Raw genomic sequence first — 27,291 nt, forward strand, 5'->3', positions numbered from 1 at the left:
TTCTAGTTTCAAACTTTGATCCAACCGCTGGTTTATCTTTGCATGCATGTTTACAATTGAATATGTAAGAGAAGGTAGTTGATGCGATCCTAGCTTGCATCTTCGTTTGCATATTTTCTTCATTGTTTTGATCCTAGTTGATGCGATCCTATACATATGATGAAGACTATTGCAGAAGCATGAAGAATTGTAGAAATTTTGGAAGAGATGAAAATTATATCGGTGAATCTAAGTGAGGTTAGACCAAGACTTAGTTTCTAGAGTGAGGTTAGGCCAACACTATTAGGAGGAGGCTAGAAATTTATCTAGCAAGAACACAACTCTAGAGAGAACTTTGAACAAGTAAAAGTGTCTCAAATGGACAACATTTCATTACTCAAATCAAAGTTAAAAGTCTCTCAAAACCTCTCAAATGAGAGTGTGACAAATGTCACCACCTTATTGGTGCAAATCCTCTCCATTGAGAAGAAGACATGTGGAGTCTCATGCCTTCCTTGCCTACATTTCTATTTGCACCCCTTTTTTTTTACTATTTTACATTCTACTTTCTTTTCTATTTACATCTTTCTCTACTTTGGCAAAAAATACAAGACTTAAAACTTCTTAACTACTCTATACAGCTTTTACAAGGCTAAGAAGAAGAAAAAGACTTTACAATCTCTTCAGTAAGTTTCAATCTTCGTCTATCTTCTTAGACAAAAGTTTCAAGGCCGGATGGTTTTCATCATTTCCTACCTCTTGAAAAGGCTTTGTCCTCATATTTGAATGATGTTCAATGAAAGCAGCCTCTATTTATTTGTTATTTTCCTCCTGGATCAAATATCAATCTACAATAGACATCTAACAAATATGAGATAATTTTATTTTGTAAAAGAAAATTAAAACAAAAGAAAACAGAACAGAAACAAGACCCTTTATTTTTATATTTTTTTTAAAGAAAAACATAGGGCCTTTATGAAAAATATTTTTGTTCACTTTGTATTATTTATTGCCCAAGCTAGGAAACAACATCACAAAGTGTTGTTTTTGAGATTTTTGTGAAGAAGAATGAGCATTATATAATTGAAAAGAAGAGTTCAAATTATTGCAATCCCCCTTTAAGGATTCTTTCTCAGCTATGCTTGCAGGGGATATCATAAAACACTCTTCTTCTTTGTTGGTTTCCTCTTCTTCTTCCTTTTCAATCAAACTTGCATATGTCTTTTCTGTGCAGGAAAAGTTTATTTCTATATCTGGTTCAGTTCCAAATAGAGATTTTTCTTTAAGCACATCCTCACAAGGTTTTTTAATTGAAGTGAAAAAAACAATTCACCCACCCCCCCTCTTGTTTGGCCATTAATTCTAACAATATTCTCATTGCACCAAATTCTTTTTCTTTGGAAAAATAACCCACTAAGTGCCAATGTATCTTGATTGCTTTTACTGCTTATATGCATGTGTTGTTTCAACTAAATTTTTGAAAGAAACAACCCATTGTTTCTCTGCTACCTCATTTGAAACTTGTTGTTTCCATTACCCTTTCTCAAAATTCATCTCTACATTATGGCCTGAACACATCCCTCATCAAATAGGATGAAAACGCGTGTTCTAAAAAGGAGTGGACACCTTGAGGCATGGTTTTCAGGTGATGATGAAAAGATTGAGAAATTCTTACATGAATCAAGTAGAAAAGCCATCAAAAACCCGAAGTTGATTTCCTTTAACTGGTTGAAGGGACAAAACTTCAATGTTGTGAGGAATGTCTTGAAAGAATAGCAGCTGAAAAGGTTCCTTGTGTTAGAATTTAATGACTTAAACAAGAGGTGAGGGTGAATTATTTTTAAACGTTTTTCCCAAACTTTGAAGGTATGGAGAAGCCAATGAAGAATCAAAGCCAAAGGAATCCGAATGCACAAGTTATAAAACAGTTTTAGTTGATTTCTAGAAAATCAACCGGTTGTTTATGCGATTCAACCGGGTTTTTTTAATCAACAGTGAATGAAAACAACTTAAAACAGATATAATTGAGATAAGGGAAAGAGAGAATCACACAAACAAATTTATACTGGTTCACTCTTACACCAAGAGCTACATCCAGTCCCCAAAAACTACTAGGTATTCCACTATGTAATCAACCACAGATTACAATCACACACCCACCAAAGAAGTGATCTTGAACCCCTCAAGGATACACACTTCCTTTGACAATACAACACACCACAGATCAGACCACCCTCTGACTTTGTGTCACACCAGTTCTATTGCAGAATTACAAAGCTAAGAGAGAAAAGGAAAGATCACACCTGATTTGACAGATTACATAGAAGTCCTATTCCACTCTTAGAAAAATATCCAAAGCTTTAAACAATCTTGGAAAACTTGATTTCAAAGGCAATCTTGTAAATCTCTTTTGTGTCTTTTAACTAGGAGTGTAAAACCATATTATAAAGGCTCCATTTAGATTTTTAAAACATTTAATGCTATGTCAAATTAGTTTGAAATCAATCAAAAAGATTTACCAAACTTAACATTTTTTGTTAAGAAAATTAAAAGAACAATTGGTTGATTTTTCGAAACAACCGATTGAATTGGTTTGACAGCAAAGTCAACCAATTTCAAGATTTGTCAAAATCTGTTTCAAAAACACTAAGTGTCAAACAACCCGTTGATTCAAAATTTCAACCTATTGAAATTTGTTTGATAGCAAAGGCAAATACCAAGCTTTTCCAAATCATTTTAAAATCCACTAAGTGTCAAACAACTTGTTGAAACGATAAAACAACTGGTTGTTTTTCCACTTCTTTGCAAAAACACTCTTATTCAAAAAGATTTGATTTAAACCAACTTTGAGACTTAACTAAAAGTGGATTTACAATTCAAACTATTTAGAACACACACACACACACAATCTACATCCAACCTTCAAGCAATCCATAGAGGTTTGGAGACATCAAAACCTTGTTCAACACCTTGAAATGTCAGGGAACACATACCAGATCTTGTGAAAGTCTTATACACAAATCTTCAATTTGAGGGTGAGAACTTGTTCTCACATGTAAAAGGAGTTGATATGGAAATTACTTCAAATGTGTGGACTGTTGTCACAGGATTGAAGTATGTTGGGCTGAGAATCAACAAAGGAAACATTGGTGTAGTGGAGGAATTCATCAAGATGCAGTATTATAGGAGTTGCCTCAAGAATCCTCATTCTAAAGTGAAGGGTTTTTCTGTGGAAAATACATAAACGTGAAGATAGAAGCCAACATGTGATATTGCCTTATTTTCAAAGTGTTAAAGTACCTAGCTTTAGTGGTACTAGTGATCCTAATGTGTATTTAGATTGGGAGGCTAAATGTGAACAAATTTTTAAAGCCTATGGGGTCTATGAAGACCAAAAGGTGAAAATAGCCTCTTTAGAATTTTTAGATTTTGCCAAGAAATGGTGGCATAACATTGTAATGGACATTGGATATAACAAGAGACCTCTCATGGTTTCATGGAATGATTTGAATGAGTGTATGCTCGCAAGGTTTGTTCCTCCTTCTAGGAAGGAACACTTGTTGAATTTCCAAAGGCTTCCTCAGGGACATAGGATGGTAGATGAATACTTTAAAGATTTTGAAACAACTTTGACTAAAATGAATATGCATGCTAATGAAGAGTCAAAGATAAAATGGTTTGTACGTGGTTTGAGAAGAGATATTAGAGAATTTGTAGAATTAAATGAGTACTCTTCTTTAAAGAAAGTGTTTCGCATAACCATCAAGGTGGAATCATATCTTTTGAAAACAACTTTCAAAACTACTCATGATGATGGTTTCTCCAACTATTCTAGGAAGGGTGCAAACAAAATTTCTACTAAAATTTCTCCTTCCAATTTTTCCCACAAACCACTTCTCCAAAAAAAAATTCTATTCCAAATCCTTCTACTCCTAAGTCACCTACCAAAACTTCAAAAATGAAATGTTTTAAATGTTTAGGTTTTGGGCACATAGCTCTTCATTGTCCACTAAAACAAACCTTAATGATTAACAAGGTAAAACAAGACCTAACTCAACCACCTACCACAAGTGACAATGAAAAAGACAAAGAAGGCCAAATTGACATGGATCTTATCCTTTCATCTCCAAGGTGTTTTCCTTCATTATCTTTTTCATTACCCAAGGTTCCTACTTATACACCATATTAGATAAAGAATGTTAAGGATGATTTTTTCATACCTTCTAGTTTTCCAAATAATATCATTTCTAAACAATCTTTTCCAACATGGGCTATGTCTAGGACATCTTTTACTGAACTCCCAACGTTTCAAAGCGATAGTCATGTTTGCCTATTTTTTCTTGTATTCTATTATCTAATTGCAAACTGACTTTGTTTTATGCAGGAGTACTGAATTCGTGGACGAATTCTCTCCAACTTGGAGAGTATGATGAGAATCAAAAAGATGTTATCAATAGAAGAAAGGGACAAGGGCCAAAGCATTTAAAGTTCTTCTTATTAGTCTTTGCAAAAGATGAGGCCCAAGCCCAAAGCCCAAGCCTAAGAAGGCCAAGCCCAAGAAAGCCCAAGTCCAAACCATGAGGGGCAAGGCCAAGCATTAAATAAAAGAGCATCATTTGAATTACTTTTGTATAGTTGTAGGAGGTATGAATATTAAATAAAGAGTGTGAATAGTTAGGGGGGTGTAGACACATTTTAGGAGGTGCTGAAAATAGGAAAGGAGTCACATTTACTTCATGACTAGGTGGCACCAATTTGCATTTGAATTTGGAGGGAACTTTGAGTTTCATTTGTGCTTCATTTCAGCCCTCTTCTATTATAAATAGAGAGGTTGGGCTCTTGTAAATTCAGATTGGATATTTGATATAGCGAAACTCTACTCAATTTGAGAGAGAATTGTGAGATTTGGTTCTCCTTTTTCCATAGTCTTATCTTGTGAGCTTTTGGAGAGCTTCAAGTGGCGGCTTTCTACACTCATCTTGGAGCTCCATCACCAAGTGCGTGTTCATCTCCAACTCCATCTCATTCAAGTCTTCATCCACATAAGTTTCATTTTCTTTCATCTCCATTTTCATTTCCAATCGGTAGTTTAGCTCGTTCTTCAATTTCTACCGTTTATTCTTGTTCTAGGTGTTGTTTTAAGTTTCTATTCGGTGCATCTTGTTCCTTTGATGGTTTCAATCGGTAGATTCATTTCTTGATTCAATTCTGTCCAGTTTTTCAGTTTACACATTTCAATTGTGTTTCTATTTGTGTTCTTGTTTTATTCTTGCTTTCCTTTCAATTCCGCCAAGTGTTTGTGATAAGGACATGGCACTCATGATGTATATGAGTTTGACTCTTCATTTGGCATTCTCCTCCATTGATTTTTCCTTAAGCCTCCTTAAAGTGTTGTTTCTTGTTAAGTGTCTATCCAGCTCATATCAGAAGTTGAATGAAAGACTCATTACTTTCATATTATATTGTATGTTGACTCGAAAGGGGAGCAATCGTTCGGTTCTTACTGAGGATGATCTTGTTCTCATATACTGCATTTTGAAGAAGATCAAGGTTAATTGGATTCATGTCTTCAAAGAACACATGCAAAAGTCAATAAGGTTAAATGACTACCACTTTCACTATGATGTTCTTATTTCAAAATTTATGCACTACTTTGAAATTGTCCTTGAAGAAGAACTACCGGAGGTGGTGAAGCCATCTCATGAAGTTAATAATGTATCTCTTAGCAAGATGGGATTCATTTAAGTTGGTGGAAAATGGGTAAGTAAAGATGGAGAACAAGGGGGTTCTTCAAGTGGAAACCAAGTTGAAGCTGAGGGGGATGATCAAGTTGCTCCTAATGTTGGACATGATGGAGGAGATGAACACCAAGTTGGACAAGGAGATCAAGACAATGATGTTCCTGGTGAATCCTATGGTGTTGGTCCATGCATTGAAAATATGGATGACCGCATAGCTTCCATGTCACCACCTTTTGAGAGATTGATGATTAATCGCATGGATAACATGGCTTATGATCAAAGGAATCATCATGAGTTTTATGCTGCAAGGTTCTAGAATCTAGATGATCAGATTGAAGCAGTCCAAAACCTGCTATTCAAGCTCCAGTATGGCAAGGAAGATTGAGGGATTTCATGCATCAATTTATATTTTTGCTTAAGCTTGTTGAACAATCTTAATTTTGTTTTTATCCTTTCTCTTATTCTATTTGTGAAGACAAATATGGGGAGAATTGGAGGTTTATGTGTTGTAATTCTGATACTCTATGGTGTGTGTTAAATCTGCTTTGAATTACTGCTACCATAAGCTTTGATTCACCATAATTTTGTTGCCACGCACACTAGTTTTGACACTATTTTTCTAGTTTTCTGCATAAACTTATGCAAATCTGTGTGTGCCTTCTCAAACCTAGTTTATCATGTGCTATGTATGCTTTGTATAGGCATAAATTCTATTTTGCCGGTTTTATCTAATTCAAATATTACAACACAAGCAAACCAGAGATTTATCTTTATCAAATAGTGGGAGATTATTGTACAAGGTGCTTTGATGTCTCCAAATCCAAGAGGAATTCTTGAAGACCTTGTTGTTGGTTGTGTGTGTGTGTCTAGTATTTGAATTGTTAATTCACTCCTTATGATGATCCAAGGTTAATTGAATCTTAATCTTTTTAAAAAATGAGTTTTCTAAAGAGTGTGAAATTTCAACTTGCTGAAATATCGATTCAACCGATTGTTTGACACTTAGTGGTTTTTAAAACGAGTTTGAAAAGCTTGACTTTGCTTTCAAACTAATTCAATCTATTGATTCTTGAATTCAACCGATTGATTTTCTGAAAACCTTAACATAATTTTGTTAAGTTCGTTAAACTGATTTTTAATGATCCTAACTACTTTTGGTTTTTTATGTAACTGTTTTGACCACTTGGTAGGTGTATAAAAAGGTTGTTTTATGCTCCTATTCTTGAACTAAGAAAGAGAGATTAATAAAAACAGTTTTCAAGATTTCAAAGAGCTTTTGGATCATCTCAAGTGTGAAATAGGATTGGGTCTTGTAATTCTGAACTTTAATCTTTGGATTACCCAGGTATATTTTGTTCCCTTCTTTCTTGAATATTGTGTTTTTGTGTGGTGCAGTTTCAGAGGGTTGCTCTGAAAACTGTGTGGTTTTCCAAAGAGTGGTGGGTGTTCTTGAGGGGTTCGAGATCATCACTCTTGGTGTGTGTTTTGTAATCTAGTTTTGATTACATAGTTAATTCTCAGTGGTTAGCTGAGGACTGGATGTAGCTCTTGGTTAAGAGTGAACCAGTATAAACATCTTGTGTGAATTTCTCTTTCCCTACACTCATTAAACTGTTTTAACTTTGCTTTTCAAAACTGCTGGTATAAACAATCGGTTGTTTCATGAAAACAACAGGTTGATTTTCTATATCAAGTTTAAAAATAGTTTTCTAATTAGGTAAACAAGTTTTAAATTGATTGATTTTTCTTAGCCTTTCACTCTACCTTCAATATTTGTGAAAATCTTTTAAAAACAATTCACCCCCCTCTTATTTAAGGCCCCTAATTCTAACAGGAATATCTAACACCAAAGGTAAAGTACCATTTTTTTGCTCACCTGGTTCATTTCATTTTGTAGGAAAACAGGTTTTATATACTAACTTGGAGTTTTTATGCAATCTTCCATCAACAAATCTTTCCTTATGTTTTTGATTTTGGATCACCAAAAGGTGGTGTGGGAAGGCATGTTCTTTTTTAGATTTTGTAGTCTATAAAAAATATATTTTGTGTTGGGATTCATTTTGTTTTTATTGCAAATTATCTCTTGAAATTCTATTGGTGATAGGTTGGGAATGTTTTGTTTTAATTTTCGAGTAAGATAACAATAGTTAGGTAAGGAATGGGTAGATCATGATCACCACACCATTGAGAGGTAGTGAGTAGGAATTGTTTTCTTTTTTATGTTTTATGTATAGTTGTAGGTATTTTGTAAATGGGTTAGAGTAACCTTAGTACCCTATTTAATATAATCCTTATTGCTAATTAAAAAAAATATTTTTTTTAGTAGCATAGCTTTGTAATTCTTGAAATTCCAACTACATCATTTCTTCTACATCTTGAAAATCGAATAAGGTAATCATCTTCACCCTCTAATCATCAAAATTCTTTCCATCAAAAACACTGATAAAGTACTACAAACAACATTGCTGAAACTCATCATTTTTCCTTGTTTGAAGACTTAGGTTCTTAATTAAAAAACACATCTCGAAGGTCGATGGATCAACCTTGATCTTGATAGTAATTAGTAGAAATCACAAACACAAGTAAGAAGAAAGAAATTTTAGAAAAATAATTTCTATATTATTTTGAAATGTACATCCTTGCACTTTTAATAAAAGGTACCTTATATAGTATTAATTAACTAAGATAATAATTGTCTAACAAAATTTTGTAAATTATGATTTCTAACACCATTTTCATTTTCAACTCCTAGTTGCATTGATGGTTTAGAAGTAGAAGGAAGATGAAAAAGAAAATAGATCTGATTTAAAATTTGACGATGCAAAAATTAATATGTTTAAATGTTTTATTTCATTTTGAATACTTTTATATGTTTATACAATTGTATATGTTAAATTATAATAATCTTATAAATTCAATAGATTAATAATCATTTAATATGTTGGTCACATCATATTAATGAGACAATTTTAAAGTTATGAACATATACACTTGTGTAGGTAGATCCATTGTTAACAATGGCCACAATACAACTTTTTCCCATTATATTGAACTCATTGCTAAATATTGAAACATAATATTAAGCTAAGTAGCTAACTAAATATGCAACTTCAAATGAGAATCTTTTAATCAAAAGTATAAATTATTTCAACTTTAATTCATGTGATCTAATATTTTTCAACATAGTGTTAAAACTTACTAATCTTACATCTATATAAAAAAATCAAAGAAGAAAGAAATGGTCTAAAAACTTATGAACCTAAAGCAATACAATGTTAATCAAATCAAATTTCAATTTTAAGTTATGTTACCCATTACCACCACATATATAATATTAACCTAAGCATTTGACTAAATATGTTACTTCAAGTATTTTCAACAAGAGTTCTATGTAGTTAAAATTAAATCCACATTGTTCAATTTTTGTAATAAAAGATTACAATTTGTAGATCTTACTTTTTTGACAAAATTAACAAGATTTTATTTATAATAAGTTCAACATGTGATTCTTTAGGGTCGACATTCATTAACAAAAATTTACATAACACTCTCAAATTTTAAAAATAAATTAAAAAAAGTAATATATATATATATATATATATATAAATGATCCTAAAAATGATTAACCAACAAATACATTGTAAAATAAATTACCTTTCATGTCTCATGACAATTTTATTTTATAACAACATTACACAGTGATATTGCATCAGAGAATATATTGAAGTTTGAACCACAAATGATCAAGGAAATGAAAATAGGCGTAACGCCATGATCTACAAATGAATAAAGGACCAACCACTATCCAAAATCCAACGACAAATCCAGATGCCATAGTCACAAAAAACCAATTCACTCCAAGCCTATCGCTTCCTTTGTCATTGTGATCAAAATTATGAACTTTCACATTGGAGCTACAACTTATGGGTAGTGGTGGACCACAGAGATTGTTGGCAATAAAGTTGGAGGCATCAAAGGTTTGCAATTGAACTCCTTCTGGAATTTTCCCTTTCAATTGATTATAAGACAAGTCTAGCATACTAAGAAAGCTCAAATTTGAAATGGTTGGAGGAATTTCACCAGAAAGTTTATTCCTTGAGAAATCGATAGACAATAATGATCTCATATTACCAATGCTTCCTGGAATGTGACCACTTAGTTGGTTATAGGACAAGTTCAAAAATCTCAATTCATATAAATCCATGAGTTCACTTGGTATTTCTCCTACTAATTTGTTATTAGACAAATCAATGCTTGTTACCAACCCGAGAAAGCTTTTGTACTCATCTTCTCTTCCTTTTAGCCAAAGAACAACACTGAATATGCTAAACTCCAAAAGTATAGGTGAAATCTTTATAGAATAAGAACCAATAAAAGGCATCATGAATTTCTCCATATGTTTCATGACCTTTAAGCTATTAAAACAAGTAGGTATATTTCCAGTCAAATTATTTAGTGCAAGGTCTAACACTTGAATAAGTCTCATATCACATATTTTATCAGGAATATGACCCCAAAATTTATTTGATCGAAGGATGAGAAACTTCATATCTAAAAGTCTCTCTCCAACCCAAGTTGGAATTGTTCCTGAAAAATTATTTTCTCCAAAATCCAACACAATCAATTTATTGATCTTCTTCAAAATTGTAGGAAATGTTCCTGAGAGCAAGTTGTTACGGATGCATAAAGATTGTAGCTTTGTCAAGGAACCCATGGATTGAGGAAATTTCCCAACAAAATTGTTGCTTTGTAAATTTATATCCACTAGATATGACCAAATGCCCCAACAATCGGGTATTTCTCCTAACAGATTATTTGATGCAAGATTGAGAAATTCTAACCACATTTGGTTGTCTTGACTTCTGCATAAAAAATCATGCATGGATTTGGAGAATGAGTTGCTTGAAAGATCTAATGAAACCACACTAGTTGAAAGAGAGGGCAATTTGCCACATAAGTTATTTGCACTCAAATCAACAACATTGATAGATATTGGATTCATTAATGTAGTCCCAAGCTCACCATGGATATAATTGTGAGAGAGGTTCAAAAGGGTAATTGGAGAAAATGTTTCCCAAAACCAAGAGGGAATAAAATCTAAAATACCTGTGTTTGACATCGCTAAATACTGAAGGTTCTTGTTTTGTGACTGAATCCATAATGGAAAGTTGGGACCTAATTGCCAAGAGCTCATATCCAAATAGGTAAGCTGAAAAGTAGGATGCCAATTGGGACCTACTTTTAAAGTCAAATTGTTTCCTGATGCATGAAATTCACTCAAGTTGGTAAGATTTTCAAGATGACCTTCCTTGACAACTCCTTGAAAGCAATTGTCACCAATGTCAAGGTGTGACAATTTAGAGAGTGTTATGAGACTTTCAAATGGATTTCCACTAAAACGATTCGAGGATAGAACAAGAACTCTTAATGATGATAGTTTTTCAAGTGATCTTGGAAGTTCTCCACCAATTTTATTTCTATAAAAATTCATTATGATAACATTTTTATAAACCCAAAATTCTTGTGTTAGATTACCCGAAAGTTGATTGTGTGACATATCAAGTGCAATAAGAGAAGTCATATTTCCCAAAGAAGTTGGAATTGGACCTTCAAGTTGATTGTGTGACAAATCAAGTGTAATAGCAGAAGTCAAATTTCCCAAAGAATTTGGAATTGGACCTTCAAGTTGATTGTATGATAGATCAAGTGCAATCAGAGAAGACACATTTCCCAAAGAAGTTGGAATTGGACCTTTAAGTTGATTGGATGACAAATCAAGTGTAATCAAGGAAGTCACATTTTCCAGGACATTCGGAATAATCCCCTGTAAGATGTTGGATGATAGGTCCAAAAACTTGAGATGAGGAAAACTACCGTAAAACCAATCAGGTATCGAAGATGAGATAGTATTTTCCTTTAGGTTAAGATTTTCAAGAAGTGTGAGGTTTCGAAGACCATAAGGAATTGGACCTTTGATCTGGTTGAAACTTAAAATAAGAGAAACAAGTTTCTTCTGTCCAAACACCCACTTTGGAACAAAATTTTTCGAAGAAGGATAATAAATATGTGAAAGATCAAGAGTGAGGAGAGACGAAAAGTTAAGAAATGATGATTGATTATAGGGAGGAAGTGTACATCCTGATAACTGTAGGTGCATCAAAGAAGGAAGAGCTTGGAGAGTGTGAAGCCACTGAAACGATTGGGACAGGATTGCACCTCCCAAGTCAAGGTATTGAAGTTTTGAAAGACTTGATAGCCAATCAATATTTTCTATAAACTGATAACTATTGAGGTCAAGGTAAAGCAAATTGGTGAGATTCCCAATTTGAGAGAGAATTGTCCCATAGGCAACATACCTTAGGCCTAGATAGGCTAAATTGGAAAGATTCCCAATCTGAAGAGGAATGCCCATGAATCCAGAATTAGAGAGGTCCAAGTGAATTAAAGTGTTCATTCTCCCAACAAAAGAAGGAATTGGCATACCTTCTCCAAGAAATTCATTGGAGCTCAGGTCAAGATAGAGCAAATTTGAGAGATTTTCAAAATGAGGAGGAATGTTTCCTGTGAATCCAGCATGAGAAAGGTTGAGGTGAGTTAAGGAAGTGATTGTTGCAATGAAAGAAGGAATTGGACTGCTTCCAAAATCATTGCCGCTGATATCCAAGTAATTCAAATGCTTCAAATCAACCAAACAAGCATTTATCTCTCCACCGAACGCTTGTCTACTATACTCTTCGTATAATTCTTCATAAACGTAATTATAAGCATTTGGAACTAGGTCCTCATCGAAAGTACGAAGTGGATTTGGAACTAGATCCTCATCGAAAGTAGGAAATGGAGTGTTGAGGTGAAGCTCTGCAATGTGGGATGTAATGATGTTGCAGACAACACCATCCCATTGGCAGCAATTGGAATTGGCAGTAGCATTCCAAGAAGAGAGTCTGTTTGAAGGATCTTTGAGATGATGCTTAAACTTCAACAGTGTCTCTCTCTCACTTCCGATGCACACTGTGTCTCTGCACACACAAAGGGAAACCCAGCATAGAAGAAGAAACACAGTGATGAAAAGGGAGGAATTCATGATGAGAGAGGTTGTTTGTGTAATAGAAAGAAGTGTTTAGTGGGTATGTATATAAAACTTGTTTAGAGTGTATTTATAGGGCTACTGAGCCTTACTATAGTATCCAATTCAATGAAGGTGGTGAGTAATTCCATGTTACGCGTTTTGCCAATCTCTCTTTATTCTAATACTTTGAATCTGACTCTGAAATAATACACTTTAGTGACTATCCATATAAAAGTTTGGTTTCGTTGAGCCTTTACTATAGAATCCAATTCAGTGAAGGTGCTGAGTAATTCCATGTTCCTACTAAATACGCGTTTTCCTTTTCTCTCTTTTCAATATAAACTTAAAGATGAATTAATGGATCACAACTATCACGTTTGAGAGCCGTTTTCACGTTGCGGGACAGGATTTGTTTAATCCAATTTGATTTATTTATGACAAGAGAAAAAAAAAATTAACAACTAAAATTTTTAAAAACTAATATATGTCAATTATTTTAATATGTTTTAAAATTAATAAAATATATTGTTCATGTTGATATGATGGAGTCAAATGATTGTATATCCATGAAATACTACAAGATATAATGAATTAAAATTAGTCAATGAACTATAAAAAGTTTATTTACTAATGAAGTAGTGAAACATTATTATCTAGTTAAACCTCTTTCACTTTAGGTCCATACAATGGTCATCACTTATTGTATTACAACATCTTTTGCGATCTTGTATTTGGACTATCATTTAAAATTTTGTTGAATTAAATATTTGTCACTAGACTAAAAATTAAAATTAATAGTTAAGACATAGTTCTTTCTATTTAAGAAGGTAGTAGCTTAAACATCATGATTCGGTTATAAGTTGGTCCATCTAACCTATGTCATAAAATAATTGATGTCACTTGCAAGAATCTTTCCTTAACAATTGTTCTACTTGGAACAATTGATGTCACTTGCAACAATATCCTCCTCAGCAATTACCCCACAAGATTATGATTGAAGTTATGTATAAGTAATAAGTAAGTAGGATAACTAATTTATTTTCTTAAAATCCACTCAAAGAGTTAACTGAGTCATCAAAAGTATATGCATCTTTAACATGATTCTACTTTCATTTGTTATGGTAGGAAGACAATGATAGAGTTCGAATTTCACTTTTTTCATCCAAGCAGTATGTGAAGGTCATGTGTTTCTTATACTCTTTTATCATGATTCGTGAATTTCTTTACGTTAGTACTTGAGAGGTAATAAGGCAATTTTTGTAGACATGATGAGTAGCGAGTAAGTACTACTCATGCCTACCATGACATGTTTTCATTGCTAACACTCCAATACAATTGCTAAAAGATTCAATATTTGGCCCAATGGTCACTCTTGTGTTGTTGTCAATCGTTAGTAGTGTCCTTTCACCTCTTAGCATCTAAGTGAGAAGGACCTTGATCTAGTAAATCCTCTAGCAAATTTTGTCGATGTCACATATAAAGTAGTTACAATCTGATTATCAATCATGTGTCTATGAATAAATTAAAGTAAAAAATGTTAATAACATTAAAAATCAAGTAATACAAGAAAAGATTATCAATATTAACAAAGAAAATATATTCATACATATAAAATGTGCAAAGGTTATATGTATATTCTTTTGTCATGGTGTTTTCGAGTGACATGTATATGGTTGACGACATCATTGTTATCTTTATTAATCATTGTTTTTTTTTTTTTTATCAGCAAAGAATTAATTTAAATTAAGGGGATACAAGAGGGGTATCCCAACTCTTTACACAACCCAAACCCTATTTTCTACTCACGCTCAGAGATCACCACTACATTTCTAAGACGACAATGATGCACAACTTCGGCGATCCCCGACTACACACGCACAGATACCGCCTATTCACCGACCGGCGATCATGTTGGTCACGGTGATGATGCATACCTTCGGCGACCACCGACTACACAATGCTTTATCGACTGGCGATCATATTGGCCTTCCACGTGTCCTCATCCACATCGCCCCTCACTTCCAATAACCTTCTGTTCTTCAAGGACGGCGATGATTCACAAATTCGGCGATCACCGACTACGTACGAGCGGAGATCGCCGCTTCATCGTTCGGCGACAACCGACTACATACACACAGAGATCGCCGCTTTATCGACTGGCAATTATATTGGCCTTCCGCTTGTCCTCATCCACATCGCCCCTCACTTCCAATGACCTTCTGTTCTTCAAGGATGGCGATGATACACAACTTTGGCGATCACCGACTACGTACGAACGAAGATCGCCGCTTTATCGACTGGCGACAACCGACTACATACACACAGAGATCGCCGCTTTATCGACTGGCGATTATATTGGCCTTCCGTTTGTCCTCATCCACATCGCCCCTCACTTCCAATGACCTTTTGTTCTTCAAGGATGGCGATGATACACAACTTTGGCGATCACCGACTACGTACGAACGGAGATCACCGCTTCATCGTTCGGCGACAACCGACTACATACACACAGAGATCGTCACTTTATCGACTGGCGATTATATTGGCCTTCCGCTTGTCCTCATCCACATCGCCCCTCACTTCCAATGACCTTCTGTTCTTCAAGGATGGCAATGATACACAACTTTGGCGATCACCGACTACGTACGAACGGAGATCGCCGCTTTATCGACTGGCGACAACCGACTACATACACACGGAGATCGCCGCTTTATCGACTAGCGACGTGTCCTCATCCACATCGCCCCTCAGTTCCAATGACCTTCTGTTCATCAAGGATGGCGATGGTGTACAACTTTGGCGACCACCGACTACGTACGCACAATTTCAGCATTTTATCTAAAACGATTCTTTGGTGATTGGCACATGGAGTGGTACATTGTCTCTCTCACTCCTACTTCTTTCTTAGGTGGCTTTGAAGAAGTAAATCATCTCCAGCTTATCAAAATACCCACAGATCCTTCCTCGTAGCCTGCACAAGTAAACACTATTTGGGCTGAATGCAATATTTCTGCAGCATCAACCACCCCTTGGTTAAACACAAACAAATTTCTCTGATCCCAAATACTCCGGATGATTACAGTCCATATTCCTTCGAGACCAGATTCTGTTTGTTGGAGAAGTGTGCTAGATGAAAACTTTCAAAGTGATTTGTAATTTCCTTGTGCTGAACAACAATTGTATTGATAACCAACTCCTCCATCAGCAATACATCTAGCTCCAACCCCTATTGACAATCCCCCAACAACCACACCAGGCCCCAACAAATCCCACCTCCACTTCAGACCACCGTCCTATACTGTGTTCGCCCCCCACCTGGGCTATTCGAGGGTTGTACCTCCATGGAACCAAACAGCATTAACATGACCAGGCTCACATTAAAGCATACTAAATTCAATTCCTTCCCCCACCCAAGAGATCCTCACTTTCTGAAAGTCCACATTAAGCTCAAATGGCCCTTCTTCCACACCTGCACTTTACTTATAACTACATATGCAGGACCAAGGATTTAAAATCCAATCAGAGAACGAATAGGAGAACTTATGACCCTTGTGCTTCAACCACAACCACGATTTAAGTTGGGCCTTCTGCGACACTTCTTCAGCGTCACGTACGCCTTCTCTAAACACCACTGCATTTCTATGCTCCCACAGGCTCCAAATAATAGTTGTCCATACCCCTTTCCAAACCAAATTCTGTACTTGACTACCACTTACCAGATGGAAGCTCTCAAAGTGTATCGTAATGTCATTGTGTTGAGCAGTCAGAATACCTAACCATTTATGGCACATGGACCACACCCGCCACGCATGTTCACATTCCACGAAAAGATGTTGGCTGGACTCCTCCGCGGATAGACATAGCGCACACATGGTTGAGTTCATAACTACCCCTCGACTTCTCAGACTCAGTCTTGTAGGGATTCTCCCCAACAGTATCCTCCAAACCAAGAGCATAACATTAGGAAAAGTTTTCACCTTCCAGAGGAGGGTATACACCTCTTTCTTTGGAATCCTTTCGGGCTTTGACAAGCACTCATATGCTGCTCTTACCGAAAAAACGCCATCTTTGCTACTCCTCCACAGCAGGGTATCCTCCACCTCCTTCCTAACTCTGACCCTGGAGATGTGGTTTTCAAGTTCATATTCCAAATCCGATTCCCATTCAAATCTACTTCTCCTCCAATTTAGGGTCCACCTCCACTCCAAATCATCCCATGCTCCTACCTCTTCCACCTTCTGACCTTGATTTAGAGAAAGAGAATATAACCTTGGATAAAAAGTTATATGGAGTCTTCAACGTCGAATTGCCAACCCACACATCCTCCCAAAATCTAACTTTATCACCACTTCCTAGATTCCATCCAACTTGTTCTAGGAACCACCCTTCACCTCCTCCTTCTTTGCACACCTTCACCAGATCTCTCCACCACCATGACTGCAATTTGACTGGTACATGACCAAAGTTTGTGTCCAATCCATACTTTGAGTTTATTACTTCATTCCACCTCCCTTCATGACCAGAGATAGTCCTCCACTTCCACTTTGCCAACAACGCATAATTAAACTTTCTAATGTCCCTGATGCCCAACCCTCCATCCCCTTTTGGTTTGCAAATATCTTTCCAACTAATCCAAGAGATAGATTTATTTCCTTTCCCCCAACCCCACAAGAATCTCCTTTGTATGCTAGTAATACTCTTGCATACCACCTCAGGTGCTTTAAACAGGGACAGGTAGTATAGTGGGACCGCCGACAGGACTGACTTGACCAGGCACAATCTTCCTACCATAGACAGAAACTTCCCTTTCCATACACTAAGCCTGGATTTAAGCTTGCTCAGCACAGGCTCCCAGAATTTCTTCTTTCTCGGGTTACCCCCCACTTCTATACCCAAGTAGATAAAGGGTACCACCATCTGGGTGCAATTTAAGGTCTTCGTATAACAATCCATATTGCTTTTCCTAACATTTACACCTGCCAGCTTTGACTTATGGAAGTTGATCTTCAGCCCAGACGCTAGCTCAAAACCCCTGAGAATGGCCTTCAGTGTAAACACATTAGAGTAAGAGTCCTGGCATAAAAACAAAGTGTCATCCGCGAACTGTAATATACTTATCTCCACCTCTTTCCTTCCAATATTAAGGCCTTTGTAGAGGTTAATCTTCGCAGCTTGCCTTACTAACCCTGCAAGCCCTTCTGCTACCACTATAAAGAGAAAAGGAGCGAGGGGGTCACCCTGCCTAAGCCCCTGTGACGGACAAAATTCCTCCGTTGGACTTCCATTTACCAACACCGATACCGTTGCACTTTCAAGACATCCTTTGATCCACGTAATCCATTTACAATGGAAACCCAGCCTCTGGAGCATGTCAAGAAGGAACTCCCATCGGACGGAATCGTAGGCTTTTTCAAAGTCCACCTTAAGACACAACCCACTCAACCGTCGCCTCCTAAGGTCTTCTAGCACCTCATTGGCCGTTAGGACACTATCAAGAATCCCTCTATCCTTAAGGAAAGCTGATTGGCACTCGTCAATAACTACTGGTAAAACTTTCTTCATCCGTTCTGCTAACACCTTGGTAATGATTTTATACATTACACCCACCAAGGAAATTGGTCTATATTGTTCCAGATTAGACGGGTCTCTTACTTTTGGAACTAGAGCGACAAACGAGGCATTGCACCCCTTAGGAATGCTCCCTGAGCCATGAAAAAGAGACATCGCTTGTACTACCTCATCTTTGAGGGCTTCCCAACTCTCCTTAATAAAGTTCATGTTGAAGCCATCAGGCCCAGGACTCTTTGTCCCGTCACAAAGCCAAACTGCGTCCCTTATTTCTTCCTCTGAGAACGCCATAATTAGGCTCTCATTGTCCTCTTGAGATAAAGACTTAAACTCAACCTCATCGAGTCTTACCCCAAAGTCTTTCGTGGCTGTGAACCTAGAGTCAAAGAGCTTCTTGGCTTCAGATCGCACAGTGCAAGGTTCCTCACACCATTGACCCCCTACCTCCACCCCCTTAACTTCATTTCTGAGTCTTCTCCATCTCAAGGATGAGTGGAAGAATCTAGTACAGGAATCACCATACTTAAACCACCTTGCTCTAGCCTTCTGACAAGTAAGGGACTCTATCTTTTTGTCATTTTCCTTCAACCGACTTACCAACACAACCCTTTTCAACCTATCACCTTCGTTCAGGTCATTCAAGCAGTCCATACAATCCAAATCTTCAATTTCCTGTAAGATCTCCTTTTTGCGTGTGTAGACATTTCCAAACACTTCCTTGTTCCAGATCTTTAGGTCACCCTTCAGACTCTTAAACTTTTCCTTCACATTTACCATGGCATTCCCCTTCTTAGGGTAAGATAACCATTTTTCCTTTACCATCTCATTGAAACCCCTTTCCAGGAACCAAGCATCAATCGAACGAAACGGTTTTGGTCCCCAATCCTTCTCCACAGACTTCACCACTATAGCACAGTGGTCAGATACTTCCCTCCGCTGCACATATTGCTTACTCATTGGCCATCTTACCAACCATTCCTCTGAGACCAGTACTCTGTCTATTCTACTTTTTCCCGACCCATTGGTCTTAAACCACGTATAATTCTTTCCCACAATAGGTATGTCCAAAAGAAGGTTAGCATCAATGAAACTATTAAAGCCTATAATCTCACTTGAACAAGCGGATCCCTCCCTTATCCCCTTCCTTTCACTACGGCTTCTAACAGCATTGAAGTCACCACATAAGCACCATACCTTCTCTTGTGACGCCGATTTAACACTTGACAATTCCTCCCATAGGATCTTCTTATCATTATTTGTACAGGCAGCGTATACATTCACCATTACACAGCTACAATTGGTTTTAAGATGAATACCAAAAGCAGCTATGTATCATTTTCCCATCTTATGGCTGCTATAGCTAAAAGCATCAACGTTCCACATAGACAACAGACTTTCGCACCCATTTAACCCTTCATTATGTAACCATCCCACTCTATTATTTCCCCACACAGAGAAGCATTTAGCCTCAGTAATCTCCCTTAATTTTGTCTCTTGCAAACACACGAAATCTGCCCCTTCGCAGGCAATTACATGACTCAAGTATCTTGATTTGATACTCCCCCCCATACCTCTGATATTCAGATTAACGACTATCATGGGATGGCATCCATATCCCCCAGCTTAGACTCCATCAAGACCATAGTATCACGTGCTTCCATTCGCCCATACTCCATTACCACCTCCTTCTCTTCTCCTCGGCAGAATAAGCCCGCTTTCCTGCCTTCTGCCCACAACCTTACAGGTTCCTCCTCACTATCAGGGACACACAACCTGGAATTACAAGTTCTTATATCTGTATCAGAAATTGAAATAGCAGGTGAAGCCTCTCTGTTCTGCCCTAGCGTCCCAGCTCGAAGGTGTTTTACGCTTAGTCTTGCCGACCTTCTTAGATGCGGACAAGAGACCCCCAGTTCTACAAACCCTTTCTTCTTACGCTGCCTAGGTGGTGAGTTCGATCTGCTCTTTACAGTTGCTACTTCCACGCCTTGAAACAGAGGGGACTTCACCCCTACGATGCCATCGTCGACACTTAACTGGGCAAAACTCCTCGTTTTCGCGCATACCGTTCCCCTTCCTATCGACTGTATTCCATCGCAGCTATTAACTGGGGAGATCACTCCATTTTCGTGCCAATCGCTCTCCATCGGCCCTTCTAAGACCTTCAAACCTTTCCTATCCACAACATAACTCTTTGTACCCCCTGGCCCTTCATGCTCAATAGCGACTTGACATTTATGCCCTGCACCGATTTCTTCCCTCTGGGCTTCTTCGTTATGACCTTGTCCACTTAAGCGGGCCTCAAAATTGTGCGTCCGGCCCAAACCCTTAATAGGCACGTTCTCATTTAAAGAACACTCAATGTCTATTACTGCTTTCGCCGCCTCGGACTGACATATGTTACTAAAAGAGGCACCTCCACTGATTTGGACAGTAGAACTATCAGAAGGCCTTCCATCTTTTTCCTTTAGTCGCTGTCTACCTCCACTCGTAGCACCCACCCTACCTTTCAGTGTGCCAGCTTTTCCAGGTTCCAAAAGGGGAAAGGTTGACTTAGACATGGACTGTTCACCGTCTTCTTCCTCTTCCCCTCCTTGGACCTCTCCTACTGGCCACTGTGCATCACCATTACTGTTACTAACATGCTCCTCGCCACTCCCAGCAAAGAGGACTGATTCTTCGACAAACGTTTCAGAGGATGACACGCTATCAAATGAATCTTCCCATTCCTTTTTTCCTGTACACCCCCAGCCAGGACAACCATAAGGTTCCTCCTCAACTAGGATATTACACAAAAGATCATTTATCTGCATTCTTCTCGCCCATTTGACACTCCCAACATTCTGGACTCTCACTTTCAACCTGACGTATTCCAAGACCTCCCATGAGAGTGTAGCTTCATCTACGGCGACCACTGTTGCCGACTTAGCAAGCTCTCCAATAACTTTATCAAAACAATCCCTGTTCCACGCTGGTAGAGGCAGCCCAAAACACCTTACCCAAACAATTCTATAGCTGACCCCACAGTTGAGCGACCATGGGCTGACACTTGAGAAAGAGTTATCAAACCACCCTTTGTTCATCTTCATTATGTCCTCCATCGCCTCCCCTTCTCTTGGAGTGAGCAGTACCAGACTATCACCAAGAAATCTCGCCCTCACCATAGTCATCCCCCCTTTCACTAGTTCCTCTTCTACTTTTTCAAAGTCTACACCTTCTCTTAGATTTCCTACGAAGCTCTTCGACATCCACTGGGGCGTGTTCTGTTGTGTTTTGACCGATGGGCCCTTCCATTGCTCGTGACTTCCTCCTGCGACAATCTCGGCATATGTCTTATTGTTTAGCTTCTCCACCCACACCTCCTTTATGCTCTGTTTACCCTTGCCTTTATCATCCCGAACAGAACGTACTCGGTCGTCCTTCTGGCTCTGTATGTGCTCCCGTCCTTGGGTTCTCCGCTCCTCCCTGTTAGGTTTAATAGTGCCAAAGTTCAAGAGGGGGGGTGAATTGACCTTTTAAAACTTTCTCGCAGAAACAGTGTTTAACACAGTTTTACAGAAAATAAATCGATTTATGTGAAAATGAACAGATTTATTTCAGCACTGTTTTTGTTTGAAACGCTTTTAATACAGCAAGATTAACCACAAGACTATGCAGATAGATTTTCCAGATGCACACACACAGATATCAGATTGAAAAACAGTGAAACACAAAACAGCAAGCTTCAATTTCAAGCAAGTGATTAAGGTTCAATTGATAGCATGCTAATTAATTGAGTGACCTTTGCAAACAACCTGTTCCAGTGGCTTTTAACAGACTATGAGTGTTCTTCTTGATGTCAAGCAATTTTCCAGAAATTAAGAACAATGAATCACGGAACAGCAAGCTTCAACTTTAAGCAATTGTTTAAGGTTCAATTAATAGCTTTGACAGTTTCTTGAGCAACCTATTACAGTCAATCTGTTCCAATGGCTTTTAGCAGATTATATATGTTCTTATCAGATTCAATCAACTTTTTCATAAATCAAGAACAGTATGCACAGTGCCCAGAAAGAACAGATTTATTTTCAATTGAACAAATTTATTTCTTTGCTGTTTTATCAATTATGCAGAAACGAAATTGCAGAGAGTGAGAGAGAATGAACACAGGCAGTTATACTGGTTCACTCAACTGAGCTACATCCAGTCTTCACCAACAACAGGTGGAAATCACTAAAACACAGTACAACCAATTACAATTCCCACTGTTCTTGAAACCTACAAGAACTTAGGTACTCTTGCTGAAAAAAACCTATTTCAGCACACACACACCCACTCTTCAAGAACACCTATCAAGAAGAGTGTTCAACCAAACTATTACAAGAAATGAGAAGTGAAACGACTACACCTGATTGAGGATACACAGATCTGCCTTAAACCAGTAGGCAAGATTGATAGAACAGTAGCAGCACCTCACACCAAGCTTTTGGAACCAAACCAAGAACAAGCACTTTGTGATTTTTGAAATCTTTGAAGAACAAATGCTAATCCTTTGTAAACACTTAACTCTCTGCTGTCAAAACTTGTTTTTGTAAATGTATGAATTGGTATTAATCTCAGAAACAAGTTTGCATTTTATAGAAAGCCAACTTATAACAGATTTTTGAAAAACAGTTAAAGCTGTTATAAAATGAACAGATTGAAAATAAAATGAACAGATTTATTTTCAAAAGCAGTTAGAGAATTTGTTAAGTGAGGAGACTTAGTCAACCATTCTGGTGCTGAGATAAAACTGAAAAACGTTTAAGCTTGACATGGCACCAGAGGCAAAAAGAATCTATTCATTTACAGATGAACAGATTTATTTTTCAAAACGAAAACAGAGAAAGTTTAACTATTTAAAACTCAGTCGTTTTGAAAAGAAGAAGACTTAGTCAAAATACCTGATGCACAAAATCTATTTTTTACAAGACTTAGCCAAGGCATCAGTGTGAAAATGAATCTGTTTATTTTGAAAAGAACAGATTTATTTTTATGCAGTAAACGTGTTTTTTGTAAAACATGTGAAAAACAGTTTAAGAAAACTTATGCTTGTTCTTATCACATGGCCAGTGGTTATGAGGTGAGTTACTCAGCAAAAAGCCCACTCTTAGACAACCTCTAAGCACTACCTAAGACACACTTAAAGCAAAGCAAAATACAAATGAAATGTACATATAAGTCTTCATCAAACACTACATATAAGTCTTCATCAAACACAATCTTGAAGGGGCAGCAACCATCTTCAACACTCCCTTCTTGGTTCATACTGGTGTCTCCGGTACTTCGGTATATTCACATGAAGCTTCATAGTGCCAATGTAGATCCGGTCGAGATCTCCTTCTAGACGCACAACATTTTTTACATCAAGGAATCGCACAAAACCGAACCTCCTTCCCCACTTGTTAGGTCTACGAGAGATGAAAACCTCCTTCACCGTTGCCCATTTTTGAAATACCTTTGTCATGTCCAACTCTCCGTACCCGTTGGGGAAGTTTGAAAAGAAGAAGGTAGAGCAATCCTCTCCATTCCCCAATACCCCATCCCTGCCGTATCCCCGCTCTCCGTTCCTACTGTAGCGTGCCCTTCCCGTCATATCTTTATCTACCACCTCTGAACAAACCTTGCGCAGCGGCGGTGATGGCGGACAGTGAAGGGAAAAGTCAATCAGAGATAATTTCAAATGTGTTAAAATTGTGTTTTCATATGTTTATTTTATTATTAATCATTGTTGATGTCTCAGTTTTTCATTATTTATCTAAACTAATTGCATTTCCTTAAGGTTTTTTTCTTTTTTATTTTCTATTTTTAGATTTTTTTTTTTCCAAAAATATAGAGTTTCTAAAAAAATGTCATAAAAATTTCATTTTTCAGCTTTTATTTTGCCTAAACCAACTAATGTAATGGTTTGACCTTTCGAAGAGTTGATTTGAAGCCATAATTGACCTAAGAATATGGAAGAAGTTGTTGAAGAAGGAAGGAGACTTGAAAATTAGGAGTTTAACAAAAGATATGGATACAAGACTTCTAGAAGAAAACTAATATTATTTTTGTCTTTTCTAATTCTTAGTTATTTCGCTTTGTACATATGTCTAGCCTATATTGACTCTTTATTTTACATTTTGTCTCTTTAAATAGACCTAGAATCAGTGTATTACTAGTATATATTTAAACTCTCTCTGTTTTTATTTCAAAGAAAGAAAAAGAGTAAAAGAAATATTCCTTCTCGATAAAAATAATACTTCTCGATCTTGTTTGGTGTTTCTAAACTTTGCTTAATACTTTCCAACAACATCAATACTTTTCGATCTTTCATAGTACTTCTCTACAAGACTAATATTTCTCAATAAAAGTGTTAATTCTTGGTCTTACCAAGTACTTGTCGAGTCTTGCAAGACTAAAAATTCTTGGCAAGATTTAAAAAGACAAGGAATTACATTAAAATATAAATTATATATATATATATATATATATTATATTCATAATATTATTCATATTAAGCTTAAAAGAATATGATGGGATATGGATTGATGGTAATATGGATGCTTTTTAACTTTGCAAGGTAGAAAAAATGACGCGGCTAATGATTCTCAACAGAATGAAATAAACAAATAAAAATAAAAGTAGTGCAAAGACTTGATTAAAGTTGGACTTGACAAAAAAAAAATAGTTTAAAACATATTATGAATTAATTTATTAATAATAACATCCTAAAATTTAATATAATTATATCTTTAACCGAATGATAATAATATATAAATCTACATAAGAACAATTTAATAAGAGGGAGACTTGCTTCAACTCATTATAATATATAAATTCATAATTACTTTTTGTCATAAATAAACTAACTAAATAACTTACAAATATTTGATTAAAATTAACTTAATTTTAATTATCTATGATTTCACCTGATAAATCTTCTAGATAATATTTTTTGTAAACTTTCCTTATAACAATTTATTGCTTATAAACCCAAAAAGTATTTATCAAATAAATATTGTTCCTCCCATATTTTTTTTATTAAGCAATTATGTTATAAGTTATTAACATATCAAAACCTATTTATAGTATTTAACCTATTCAGTAAACTGAACCAAACATAAGATAAATAACAAAAGCCAGCATAGGTAAACAACCATTAAAATGGAGGAATTCATCTTCACACAAATGCATGGAAAGCAAGTGTTTTTTTATTATTATTAGAAAGAAGTGCTTCTTGGTTATGCATATAAAACTTCTTATATTTATGATGCTGCAGAAACATTTTTTCTCCAATTTTAACTTTACCTTTTTTTTCTCAGTTATTTACTTTAGAATCAAATTTCCCAAAATTCTTAGATAAGAGGAAATTTTATATTTGCGCTATCTATCTAACAATTTAATTTTTCTATACTAAATATTTAAAATCAAATTCACATGTCAAAATCAGTATTTTGTATCTTCATTTTAAATTTGTCAATTTAATTGAGCAGGAGCAACGTGATTTTAGGTGCGAAAAAATAATTAGAGGGACATAAAAAAGTGTGAAAGGTTTGTTCAAAATGTTCACATTAAAAAGTCTTTGTCTTTTTGTCTGCGTTTGGTTTACTTATAGTGGAATATTAGAAGAATAGTTAGACGACACAAATAACAACTTATTTTGGTTTTCACTATTTTCATTAGGGTAGGTATTATATGCTGCTTATTTCAACTTTTTATTCATAAAATTTGAACACCAATATTAAAAAATTGACAACAACTTTCAAATAGGTTCTGTAACTACGTAAAAGATAAAGAAACATAGACACGATCTCCATATTCTCTTCTCTCCCTTTTCTCTTAATTTTCTCTCCTAATTTTCATCTATTTTAGAATTTGATCGGACCACGTTGTAGCTGGCGAGTTAAGGAACATTTCTACCCGATCAGATTTTTAAAAAGAGTAAATTCATTTTTACTCTAAATATCCTTTGTTCTCAGTTTTTCCTTAGGATTTAGTCATCAATCTTGGTGGGGTCACTTCAGAAGTTTAATCCTCTCAACTTATTCTACTATATATTGAATTTTTGTTTTGTTTGGATAACTTGTTTTATGCCCGTAAATCTTGAAGCTTATCCAGACTGTGGGGAATAAAATTTTAAAAGTTGCTTGGAAAGCAAACAATTGAGGTAAGGGAAGCTAAATTTAATTTTTAATAGCACCCTAGGATAGAAGATCTGAATGCGGATGGGACATGGTCCCAATATTCAGTTTCTCTTGCAGGGATGTTGTGTGTTTATATATTGTGTTGTTTGTTTATATATTATTTAAACTAGTAAAAATATTAGATTTTGATGGTTTAGTATTTAAGTGTTGTTTTTTCTGTTAAATAAGATTTTGAATATTGTGGATTGCGTTTTGAATGATATTGTATGAAATTGATGTCATACATTTGTGATAATGTATGAGTTGTTATTTGATGGTACATTAAGTATGAAAAGCCTATGTTTAACGCAGATCCTCTGGCTTCACTGATTATCTAAGTCATGTAGACTAAGATATCAGGTGGTGAGAAGCCGAGAGGGAGTTCATACACACCGGGTCCCACTGTAGACACTCGGTATTGGATGTTTGAACTTACCCTGATCCTTTATATTGGATTCGCTGGTAATCTTTGGGTCAGGTGTTAGTCTCTGGTAGGGGCATACTTAATGAGTCTTCCAGAAGATGAAGTGGGATTGAAATGAAATCCAATGATTGTGATTGAAAATAGATCCATGTGTGGTCTATATGAATGATGAAATTGATATTGAAATTTTATATGACAACATTTAAAGAAATATTTATAAATGATTTGTTTGATTGGTTCCTTTTGCAAAAATTAGATAAAATATGAAATTTCTTTTCATTAGCTTACCCTTGTTTTTCTTGCTGTGTTTGAACTGCAATGACTGTACTA

The 27,291-nt window shown here is 36.1% G+C and overlaps 1 protein-coding gene across 1 annotated transcript; it reads right to left on the reverse strand.

Moving 5' to 3' along the window:
* Nucleotides 1-9,424: 9,424 nt before the first annotated feature.
* On the reverse strand, nt 9,425-12,830 carry LOC137837629 (receptor-like protein EIX2). The gene has a single exon (XM_068646698.1). The coding sequence runs from the start codon at nt 12,799-12,801 to the stop codon at nt 9,430-9,432; it is 3,372 nt and encodes a 1,123-aa protein (XP_068502799.1). The 5' UTR covers nt 12,802-12,830; the 3' UTR covers nt 9,425-9,429.
* Between the last annotated feature and the right edge of the window lie 14,461 nt (nt 12,831-27,291).

This window comes from Phaseolus vulgaris, chromosome 4, assembly GCF_000499845.2.
Source record: "Phaseolus vulgaris cultivar G19833 chromosome 4, P. vulgaris v2.0, whole genome shotgun sequence".
In the NCBI taxonomy this organism is placed as follows: Eukaryota; Viridiplantae; Streptophyta; class Magnoliopsida; order Fabales; family Fabaceae; genus Phaseolus; species Phaseolus vulgaris.

What these genes read in the sequence shown, in the direction of transcription:
- LOC137837629 (XM_068646698.1), bottom strand. Translation starts at nt 12,801, where the DNA reads ATGAATTCCTCCCTTTTCATCACTGTGTTTCTTCTTCTATGCTGGGTT.